At 38.8% G+C, this 11,803-nt stretch overlaps 1 protein-coding gene across 1 annotated transcript in view; it reads left to right on the top strand.

The window, feature by feature from the left end:
• The first annotated feature begins 6,806 nt into the window (after positions 1–6,806).
• Stpg2 (sperm tail PG-rich repeat containing 2) overlaps positions 6,807–11,803 on the top strand; it is an 809,484-nt gene continuing 804,487 nt past the window's right edge. Inside the window, 1 exon segment of the mRNA XM_023700602.1 lies at positions 6,807–6,915. Coding sequence (XP_023556370.1) covers positions 6,807–6,915 — 109 coding nt within the window.

Below are 11,803 nucleotides of genomic sequence, written 5' to 3'. Positions count from 1 at the left end.
TGTTCATCTTTGCATCATCTTGCAGGTGATGGATTATTCTTTCCTGCATCCTCGTTGTTTTTAAGATATCTTTTCTTACCTTTACACTAGCTGCACCAGCATCTTCAAGATCTGAAACTCTGTCTTCACATTAAGTTAAACGGTTTTGCAAGCTTGCGATTGAGATTTTATTTTCCTTGATATCTCTTTGATTCTGCTTCATGCGATCTATTTCTTTCCTGTATTGCTCATTAAAGGAATCCGTCATTTTTCTAATCCCCTCTATTTTTTTCTGTCAATATCTTCTTTAGAAGCAGTTATAAATTCTTTTACTGCAGTGTTTTTTTCAAATTGGGTTTCCTCCCAATGGTTCTGTATTTGCTTCTTTACTTCATCTGCTATGAGTTCTGAGAGTTCTTCTTTTATTTCAGAAAAGAATTGTGCTCTGATTTCCTCTGTATCTTTCTGCTGTTGCTTATTTACTCTTGACACTATTAATTCATGCATTTGAGCCGAGCTAGTCCTCTGCACTTGTTGTGGGTGGGCACTGGGTTTCTTCCATATGTTTCTGCAGTTGATTCTTTAGTGCAGATGTTATTAATTCAGGGATTTCTTTTTTTATTTCCAATTTGAGGTCCTCTATACCTTTCTGCAGCTGTTTCTTTATTTCAGAAGCTGTTGATTCATTGCTTTTAGCTGTGTGATTTCCAGTTTGTTTTGTGTTAGTGTCCTCTGCACTTGTTATGGGTGGTCTTGGGTTCTGAGGTTGCATTTTGTTCCTTCTTGTCATTTTTTGTAGCATTGCTTTTGACCTTTTTTGTAGATCTTTGTTGCAGTTATAACCTTAGCACATACTGAAGTTTAGTTGCAGATCTACAAAGTTTGGATTTATCCAGCTGTGCCTGTCTTGGGTCTGGCTGCTGTGCTCAGCTCCTTCCTGCTGCTTCCCTGAAGGGTGAACCTGTTGTGCCCCTCTGTCAAGATTTTCTGCTCCTGGAATAGCTGGGTGGTTCTATCCTCTACATTCTCTCCAGGGATTGCAGTTTCAGGGTTTCACCCCAGGCCTGTATGCCAGGCCTGAGCTGAGCCTGGAGGGGTCAAGGTGGAGTAGGGAGGAGAGGCAGCTCTCCCACACACTCACTGGGCCTGAGCTAGGACTGGATCTAGAGGTTTCCACAATGTGGTAGAAATTCCTACCCTGTGTGTGTGGTATGTGGTGGTACTGGGGTGGAAGAGGATTTCACCCATGCTGCGCCTTTGCTGGAATCAGTAGTAGGTCTCACCGGCGCAGGGTAGCTGGAAGCTCTCCCACACACTCCCGGGGCTGTGCTAGGACTGGGTCTGGAGGTTCCTGGAATGTGGCAGAAATTCCTACTGGGCCGGTGGGGTGGGGGAGGTGCTGTGGAGTGGTGGGAGGCATCCCAAGGGGGTGGAAGAGGATCTCACCCACGCTGTGCCTGGGCTGGGACCAGTAGTAGGTCCCACTGGTGCAGGGTAGCGGGACGTTCTCCCACACACTCACCGGGCCTGGGCTAGGACTGGGTCTGGGAGTTCCTGGAACATGGCAGAAATTCCTATTTGCCTGGTGGGGTGGGGGAGGTGCTGCAGAGTGCTGGGGTGTGTCCCAAGGGGGTGGAAGAGGGTCCTAAAATTTGTTTTAAACTTCTCTTTTTCCTGTTTAATGTTAGCTTATTTTGTTGTATCCAGTAAATGCTTCTTTTCTACAAAAACAGTTTACAATGAAATACTAAGATAATATCTATAGCTATTACATTGCATTGGTGTGCTTCTTTTAATTTTTTAAAGTATTCTTTATGTAAAATTCAGTTTTTTAAATATATTAAAAAATTCAATTTCCATTATATGAACAAATCTCAAAAATTGCCCTTTCATTTTGTCAAATATCTTTTCTGATTATTAATATGAACACATATCATTTCCTCAACAATTTTTTGTTAACATAGAAGATTATGCTATCTTTTGAAATTGAATTATCTTTCCAATTAAATACTCTACTTATTGGTGTTAATGTGTTATCCTTCAAAAACATTGTTGGATTTTGTTTGCTATCATTTTATTGGAATTTTTGCATCTATATTTATGCTACAGGTCAGTTGTATTACTTGTTTTTGGTAGGATCTTGATGTGTTTTAATACTGAATTTATATTATATTCATATAATCAAAGTAATCAGCCTTTACTTCTGATATATAATATTTTAAATTAAATTTGGATCTTTTTAGGCTACCTAAGATATGCTATGGTTTTTGTTTGGGATTTACTTTTCCTTTACAAATAAAGTTGTTTTAGAATAGCTTTATATTCTCAGAAAGGTTATGAAGTATAGGGAGACAACTTGTCTACAGAGCATGAAGTTTCCCCCGTTATTAACAATTTATGCTAGCATGGTATATTTGCTATAATTAATGAATCAAGTTGACACATTATTACATTATTTTGATTCCTTATTTCCCTTTCTTTAGTTTTATCCTAGTATTATTTTTCTGTTCTAGAATACCATTTAGGATGTAACATTATATTTAGTTAGGTCTCCTTAGATTCCTTTCAATGGTAACATCACTCTTTATTTTTGATGACCTTAACAGTTTTGAAGCATATTGTTCAGTTATTTTGTAAGATGCCCTCACATGGCATACTCCTCATGTGTTCTCCATGATCGTACTGTATTTATGGATTTTTAAGAAGAAGACCACAGGGACAAAGGGCCATTTCATCATCTCATATGAAAGCCAACTTCAATTGCCATGGTAATAGTGACATTATTGATGCTGACCTTGTGAGGTTTTTCTTTTTCTTTTTTTCCATTTCAATGCAGTAGTCTTTGGGGCAGCCACTGTAAAAGAGACTTAGGTAGTGGAGAGTTATGCTTCCCTCTAGATGTGGCATATCTACAAACATTATCTGGAACTAATTTTTGAAAAAATTTTATATTTTAAAATGTGATAAGTGGCAGATTTTATATAACCAGTTTAAAGATTTTATTATTTATGACTTATTTTCTGTCTACATGAGCTATCAATTCTGTAAATAGAAAACTCAAGTATATACTATAGTTTCTCTTTTTGTCAAGTTCTTAAATCTGCATTAGCTTTTGCTTTACATACCTAACTCACTTTATTCATACAATTTTATTGTTTTGTTTTGTTTTGAGACAGAGTCTCTCTGTGTAGCTCCAGTTGACCTTGAACTCACTATGTAGCCCAGGTTGGGCTTGAACTCATGACAGTTCTCCCGCCTCAGCCTCCTGAGTGCTGGGATTACAGGCATGTATCACCATGACCAGCCACAATTTTATGATTGCTGTATCATCTTCATAAATTTGGCTTTTAATCACCACCTAGTATTTTAGTCTTGCTTGGTAATTTCAACTTTAAACTGCCTCCAGTTGTTACTCTGCTTAAATTTCATTTGCATTGTTCTATTGTAATTTATCACTTCAACTTTTTTCAGTGTATTTTAGTGACTCTTGTGAACAACACTTTAGATTTTAAAAAGAATGCAATCTGGCAATCTCTGTCTTAATGGTAGAACTAAATGCTTTTATACTTAGTTAGATAGCTTATGTGATTGATTTTATTTAATCTAATTTTTATTACTTATATTGTTTCTTTGTATTTCCTCCACTTGTGTTGACTTTATCTAGTGTCTATCCATTGTGTCTTTCCATGTTAATGTAGAAGTCCTAAACTTTTCACCCCATCCTGGGTTACCCCATTCTCTTTCCCTTTACTATGTTCAAAATTAGACATATATTTCTCTCTATTTTTATATATATTTGGTACAGGGTCTCACTATGCAGCTTGGATTCATAGTGATCCTCCTGCTTGCAGCCTCTCCAGTGCTAGGATTATAGGTGTGCAACACCAAGCCTGGTCTTGGTGGCTGGCTCAGTGTACCCAGGGGCAGAGCCAGCATGGCATGTGGTGCCAGGGATAGAACCCTGGTCCCTATGTTTGCCTAAGTAGGTGCATAGTCTTCTGAGCTATCTTGCCGGCCTTCCCTCATATTTTCATATTAGTAATTCATAGTCAACTAATTCAGCTGTACTAATTAGCTCAGGCATACTTAATAAATTTTATTTATTTTTATTTATTTTTTATTGTTTAATTTTTTTTTTTTTTTTGCTCCGAATGCCTTCAGGGCAGGTTTGGCTGGCTTGAGTTGTGGGGATCGAACCCCAGCAACCTGAGCTGATTGCTTTCTTGAAGAGCCACTTAAAGAACTGAGCTAAGGGGCAGGGCCACTTATAAGGATTTTTTTTTTCTCCGAATGCCTTCAGGGCAGGTTTGGCTGGCTTGAGTTGTGGGGATGGAACCACAGCAACCTGAGCCTGACTGCTTTGTTGAAGCAGCCACTTAAAGAACTGAGCTAAGGGGCAGGCCCCTCAATAAATTTAAACAAGGGAAAAACTATGATTTTTGGCATTACTTATTAAAACATGGCAACTCTCCAATTTCCTTCTTGTTTTGTCTCTTGTCTGATAGAAGAATATTTTTTAAGAGCTATCAGAAAATATGGATGCTATGAAGATCCTTAGGAGATGAATTAATTACCATAATTGTAGTTTATTCTTTTCTTGGAGCAATAAAATAGTTACTAATGTTTGATTGTACCATAACGTTTCAAAGAACTGAATTATTTCCCATAAAATTTAAAATGCACAGCTAGTATAAAAAATAATATTGTTTGGCAGGCATTTTGCTATATATTTTACTATACTTCTAACCATTAGTTCAATACACATTAAAATTTTCTATATGTGTTATGCTAAATGCTGTAGGGAATTATTAAATGATGTTCTTTAGAGATTAGTACTTATAGATAAGAAGTGTAGTGATTCTCCTTCCTTTTTAGGTAGAGGTAAACCTTAAACAGAAGCACAGAGATAGGATATATAAGGTTTTATTTGATCATGACATTACTTGTGTGAATAGGGATTAGTGAAACATATAGGAATAGGAAGGTAAAATTTTTTAATATATTATGTTAAACTTATTTAGTAAGTAATATTCAGTAGTTTCAGGAGATTTATGAGACGAGAGATTATCAAACTACTTAGGAAGATTTACCCAAATGCCACTATGTGAGTAAGTTACAGTAGAGAGTGTTGTAACTCAAAAACAAGGTAGGCTCAAAAGTTTAAAAAGCGCTTTATTTTAGCTGGTACCCAGTGGCAACACCTGGCACAAAGTGCCTAAGTGCGCACTGAAGCGGGGAGCATGGGGTTTATAAAGCTTAAAACTGCAAAGCAGGCAGGGTACAACTTAGGGAGTTCAGGAAGACATGGCAGCTGCTGAGACTAGATATGGTTAGGGGTCTGGAGAAGTTCTTGGAATTCAAGGGTGGGGCGAAAGCTTACAGCAACAGCTTGCAGAAACAGAGGTTTTGTGAGATAGGCACATTTTACAGCAGCTGACATGGTTCACTAAGACGGCGCATACCGAACAGGACGGCGGCGCTTTGGTCAGGTTATAACAGAGAGATTACAGGAAGGTATTTCTTTTGACCTTAGACTAGAACAAACCAGCAAGGTTGACAATGAGAATGGGATATGGTGGTGGATTTGAGAAAGACTGAATAGATGGAAATAACAGAACATGGCAGCTATTTGGATATGGAAACAAAGAGAAGAGAAGCCTAAGAAAGCAACCTATGCGTGGTACAGATATTACCTTTTCAACAGAAATAGGATATGAGAAAAAGGATCAGGTTTTCTAGAGAGAAAAATAAATTAGGCTTGGGAACATCCATGGACACTATCGGCGGCTGATCAATCCCCCAATTACCTAGGCAAGGTATGATGAAGGATAAAAGAGACAGAGGCAATAATTTAGAAAGCAAGGGGTCCAGAGCATCAGCGCTTTTATCAGGCTAGGACCAAGAATCTCAGGACTCTTCCTTATCTCGCTTCTTGGTGGGATAAGGTTTCCAAAATGTGGCAATATTTGTTCCTCGTCTTTCCACCCTAGAAAAGCACAGGGACAGCCGTTTCTTCTAGCAGCCAGGACGACACACAGGTGAGAGTCCACCAACTCTCTGGAATGGGAGTGAAGCTGCCGCGTTTCCTCTTCTCCCACCTTTGTGTGGCAGCAGGGACGGAAACCAAGGCCTTTGTAAAGAGCTGCACAGGCCAATCCATTTTTATTTATTTTTTGGAGTCAGGTCGCTAATTTGTTCAAGCTGGGTTCAAATTGTCTTCCTGCCTCATCCCGAGAGAGGGCTAGGATTAGAGCGGTGGCATCAGGGCTTTTTGTATTGTAGTTTTGACTGAGTCTGTTCTTAGTTTTATAGGGGGACCTGGCCAAGGTCACGTTAGCCCTCACCGCTCCTATAGCGTTTTCTAGGACACGCGGGGGTGGAGACCGGCGGACGACAAAACAATTGTGACTTTCACTCCAGGGACCAACGCTTTGATCGCTGCGCCTGCTGCGAGGGCTCCCGACAAGGCCCCACCCTCAACTTCCGGGAAGGTAGCCCCACCCCTCGGCTTCCGGACGGGGGCGTGGGCAGAACCGGGGCTCGAATGATGGGCGGGTCCCGTTCCCGAGCTCCTTCTTGGATATAGCCAGTCAGAGGTGCCTGGTGGCCCGTTTGTGGGAGGTTTATTCTCTGGTTCCTCTCTGCCTACGTTTTGCCATGGGGCTAGAAATTGACTTTGGGGAACCCAACTCCCACGTGCCCGTGGAAGGTGGTGCCTGCGCGAGCTCCCTGGTGTCTGGGCTTCCGCCCGGCTTCCGCCAGGCTTCCTCCCTCAGCGCCTCCACCACAGCGGCTGCGGCGGACTCCTCGCCCGCCCGGCTCCGGTCATGTACGACCGGGCACCCCGCTGGCTCCCAGTGGCTGTGGGCGGCGGCACCGAGGAGCATGTCGGCCCTGGCTCCTACCAGGTCCAGGTCCGGAAGCGGCGGGTGGCCGGTAAGGTGCAGGAGGGGATTTTCCTGTGAAAGGCGCGGCACCTGTGGCCTGTGGCTTCTGTGTGGAGTCAAGCGTGTAACAAAATCGATGTCCCATTTCCCACACTGTTGGAAGTGAGCAGGAAAGTGAGGAGGTCTGGGTTCTGATTCCCCAGCGCTGTGTAGTTGTTCCTCCTGCAGCGCTTTGTAACACCCTGTGCCTCACACACCATTGTTTCCCTGGAGAACATTGATTGACTAAGGAGTTTCATATTTCCATTTCGCTGTGTCGTTACGTGATAGGGTTTTCTATCGCCCCCACCCAACACTTAACTAACCATTCCCTTCTTCAGACATCCCGAGAATTGTTTTTCCTCTATTCTGTAAAAAAAGTCTTCAGAGGTGGATGAGGATATATAATTTAGATACTTGCTTTCTTTATTTGTTTGCAGTTAATGAATTAGAGCAAACTTTTATTATCTCCAATGTGCTTCCTACTTTTTCTATTCTGGTAATGTTTATAGTTTTTCCCCCTTTGTTAAACTGTTTTTCCTACAACGGCAATTATATATTTTTAAACAGATACCAGGATAAACTATTCTGTTGACCAAATTAGATTTCTGAATAAAGTTTGTCGTCAGTCAGTGTTTTAAATTTTAAATTTTACTGCTTTTCGCCATCTGATCTCATTTTTGGAGCTTACATGTCTATATTTTAATACACTTGACCTATGTCATTGTCCACCTTGCTGGCCACCAGTAACCACCTAAAACACCTGTAATGTTTCATGACCCTTATTTTGGTACATCTGACCACTTTTTTAGGAACACTTCTGGCAGCATCTCCAACAGCATCATTGTTTCTTGATTCTTTTTTACTCTTCATTGAAAGAGTAACTGATTTATGGTTAGATGCTGATTCAGGGAATCATTTTCACCCTCTTACTAGTGCTTTAAATGTTTTCATTTTTTTCTGAATACCTTTTAAGTGTGTACATATTGTATTTGCCATGTTCATTGCTTTTCTTGTATGTTATCGTTCATATCTGTATTCTCAACTACTTTTCATTTTCTGATTTTTATTGCTCCCAGATGAAAATCATCAGAAATTGTCAAATTTCTGGACATTTTTTGCACACTTTTAACTGAGCATCTGTAATAGCACGTGAAACTCTTAACTTCTAAGTGTCTGAACTCTTTATTTTATCACTTAATAATGGCCCCTTAAATTCAAAGTCAGTGTATTTATTCTAGCCTCCTCTATCTGACTATTCCTGTTGGTCACTAAGGCCTATTGATTCTGCTTTGTTTTGTTTGAGACAGGGTTTGGCAGTCCAGGCTGGCCTTGAACTTGAGGCAGTCCTCCTGCCTCAGTCTCCCAACTGCTCGGATTACCAGTTGTGTCACTACACCTGGCTTTATTTATTTTTATTTTTTCATAATCTTTCTGAAAGTGATTCTTTCCACTTAACTGCATCTGGCTTAGTTCAAGTCTTTAATACCTCTATTTTGAATAAAACCAATAATATTTTATTTCAGTCTCAAATCATCTTCTATCATGTGGTTAGAGTGATCTTAAATATAATTATCTTATTTGTAAAAACAACATCAACCACCAATGTGAGGAAACTGTCCAGAAGAGCACTTCAAAAGAATGTAAAAGGAAGGCGTCTGGGATCAACAGTTCCTAGGACTCTGGAGCGCATATTTAAAATTAGAGCAGAGTCTAAGAGGCAAGGGCTGAAGAGAATCAACAAGTTATTATCAGAGATATTTTCTCTGGCTATTGTGTTTCCCCTGCTCCAATAAGACTGTTTAAACTGTGGATGTGTGTCATATAGCAAACTATCCCTTTGCTTCAATATTGTTAGTGTTTTTCTTCTGCTTCTTTGTTTTGTCCTTGAATTGTGAGTAAATAGCCAGGAGGCTATTTAGCTCTGGGCTGTTCTTCTTGAGGTTTTTTTCCCCCTGCTGATGGGTCTAATGAAATAGTCCCTCTGGGCCTTGCCAGGGTCTGACAGAACTTGGTTACACACTATAGCACACTCCCTCAAAAGCCAAACAAAAACACCAAAAACCCCTTTGTGACACCAGGATTAAAAATCTGAAATCCTCCTTAACATAGATGAGGTTATGTTTTCATCTCTGACATGGTGTCTCAGTCAACCTGATCTTTCCAGGCACACCTACCCCACCCTCTTCCTCCTACATTTCAGCAATTTTAACTTTGCAGTTTTTGTGCTATAAGTTCATACTCTCTTCTGTACTTTCATACTTGCTAGTACATTTTGCCCAGTAGGCTCTTGTTTTCATTTTGTACCTAATTCCTATTTATTCTTTGTGACTCAGGCAAAGTGTTTTCTTACTTAGTATGTTACCTTTTTGAGTTCACAATGATGCTTGTTGTAGTCCCTTCATTCTGTATATAATTATTAACATATCTGGAAGCCCCATTACCTGTGAACTTGAGGTAATAATAGCCATGCTCTTTAGTCAGATTTTGCCCAATACCATAACACAAAAATGCTCAATGAAAAAAATTGAATAAAATTAAAATGATGAACCACGTATAAAAAAATTAAAAAGTCTTAGAGGTCAGTAAATAAGATGTGGACAAGCCCTCTTTATATTGTGTCAAAGAACCATACTTCAGTGACCAATGAAAGAAACTTTTAAATTTCATGCTCTGAAACTCAGCAGATGAATATTTTCAGTGATACTCAAGGATAACATGCTGATAATTGATGGAAGGAACAAGTGAATCTTTAGTACCTTCTCTGCCACATTTCCCTGGGTAGATAATTTAAAAGCATCTACATCTTTTTCCTAAGTGCATATATTCTACCTTACCTGTTTTTAAGACACACTGGAATATACACATTTATTTCAATTAGGGACCAGGTAGATTTTACAGAGTATGATGTGGGAAGAGTACGTGATGGGACTTTATACAACTTACTTTTACATTGACTTTTATAAGAGGAGAGGATGTTAACACATTGCATATATGTGTTTATTCCCTACCTCTTTTCCTCTCCTAACTACCCTTCTGCTCTTAACATTGTCCTTCAGTTTTTTATCTTTATATTTTCCTTATGAATCTTTTTTTTTTAAACTTTAATTTGAAAACTTCATTACTTTGATTTTTGGCTATTCACTTGTTGAGGATCCCTCATCCATGACTTGCAATCTGAAAGGGACAGGACTGAGCGGCTCTACTTTGTAAGTGGGAGAAGTAGATGATGGAGACTTAGATTCCAGATTAGTCAGAACTGCGTCCATTTTTCTAACAGTTGCTTGATAATATAAGTGCTGTGACAGAAATGCCTAAACTTACTGTTTTTTTTTTTTTTTTTTTTTGGTGGAACCGGGGATTGAACTCAGGCCCTTGTGCTTGCCAGGGAAGCGCTTATTCCACTGAACCATCTCTCTGGCCCCTGTAACAGTTGCTTGAGAAGCTAGCACAAATTATTAAAGTAAATTTTCCCCAGAGAAAACGAGCCTAGTAGAATGTAGTGAAAACCCATTCCTTTCAATAATGTGACTGCTTTTGCAATTATTATGCTAAGGAGTATATATTTTATTGCTATTTAAATTCATTTGCATAACAAATATCACCCACATTAGCTGCCTATTAAATTTTCTATCTTAGTTCTATATTAACTAAATTGAATGACATCATCTAAATATTTTCATTCCCAGAATTGTTCTTTGATGGGAGAGCTTTATTTGGGGGAACACTGAGGTCAGTGGTCCTCTTCTTGGGACTGTGTATTTTTGCCAATAATGACTTTATCTCATTACCCAGTCAGTGCATAGGTAGGCCATCTGAGAAAATGTATTTTTTTTTCTTTATTTAAATTTAAGTAATACGTGTGATTGCTGTATAGGTCAATGTCCTAGAGATGAATACATGTTCAAAGACCTAGTTATTTCTTGTGTGAGCATGTCTTTTATTCTGTGGCTGTTGTGTTTATTATAGACCTTGTCCTTTAGTCATATACTCCCCACCTTGTGTCTCAGAATGGCATGACTTTTATTGCTTCTTGCCAGTTTGATTTATCTTTTGCAGTTGGTGCCTCAAACTCAATATATTCCAATTAAACTCATTTTTTTTCTCTCAAAGCTTTTCCTGTCCTATATTCTTAAATTTCTTCTATCAGCTTGATTTATCATTTGTAGTCAGTACTTTTATATGTCAGCTTATATGGCTCAAATCACAACTCAACAATCCTGCTTTCCCAGAGCTGCCTTTATATTTGATACCTTAATTACTGGCAGAACTGTAGTGTAATTGCTTATTTGGTTGATTTCCCCACTATTTGAAGCCCAGCTTTTATCTTATTGAGGATTGTACCCTCATTGTCAAATATATGCATATCATGTATTTAATGGAACATTCAGTATTGTTGAATGAATGACTAGATTTATAGTTTAGAATATGTTATTAATTCTGTAATTATTGCTTATGGAGTATTCCACTCTGGTAAAGTGACCCACCATCCTGGTTTGACTGGGACTATCTTAGTTTTAGTGCCAAAAGCTCATCTCTCAGGCAGACTGGGACAGTTGGTAACATTAAATGTATACTATAGGTACAAGCTATAAATAAAACAAAAAGTCTTCTCCTTGTGGAGTTTATAATAAATATTTAAATTTTCTTGTGATTTTATTTATGTTCAAAATTTCATATGTAGTTTCATCTTATTGATAGAAGTGTATTTTAGTGAAAATTTTATTAATTCTGGCTTTCTTGATTTCTTTGTTACCTACCTCTATCTCAGATCTCATATATTTTACCAGCAATAATATGTGGACTGTATGGGGCTGTTTTGTGTTTTTCCAATTTTTAAAATGAATTTCAATATTTTGCAATTAATTTTACACTTTAGGGGGTACTTCAGCTTGGGG

Source organism: Octodon degus, unplaced genomic scaffold (assembly GCF_000260255.1).
Source record: "Octodon degus isolate 3935 unplaced genomic scaffold, OctDeg1.0 scaffold00125, whole genome shotgun sequence".
Lineage (NCBI taxonomy): Eukaryota > Metazoa > Chordata > Mammalia > Rodentia > Octodontidae > Octodon > Octodon degus.
This window is presented reverse-complemented; position numbering and strand designations above follow the sequence as displayed.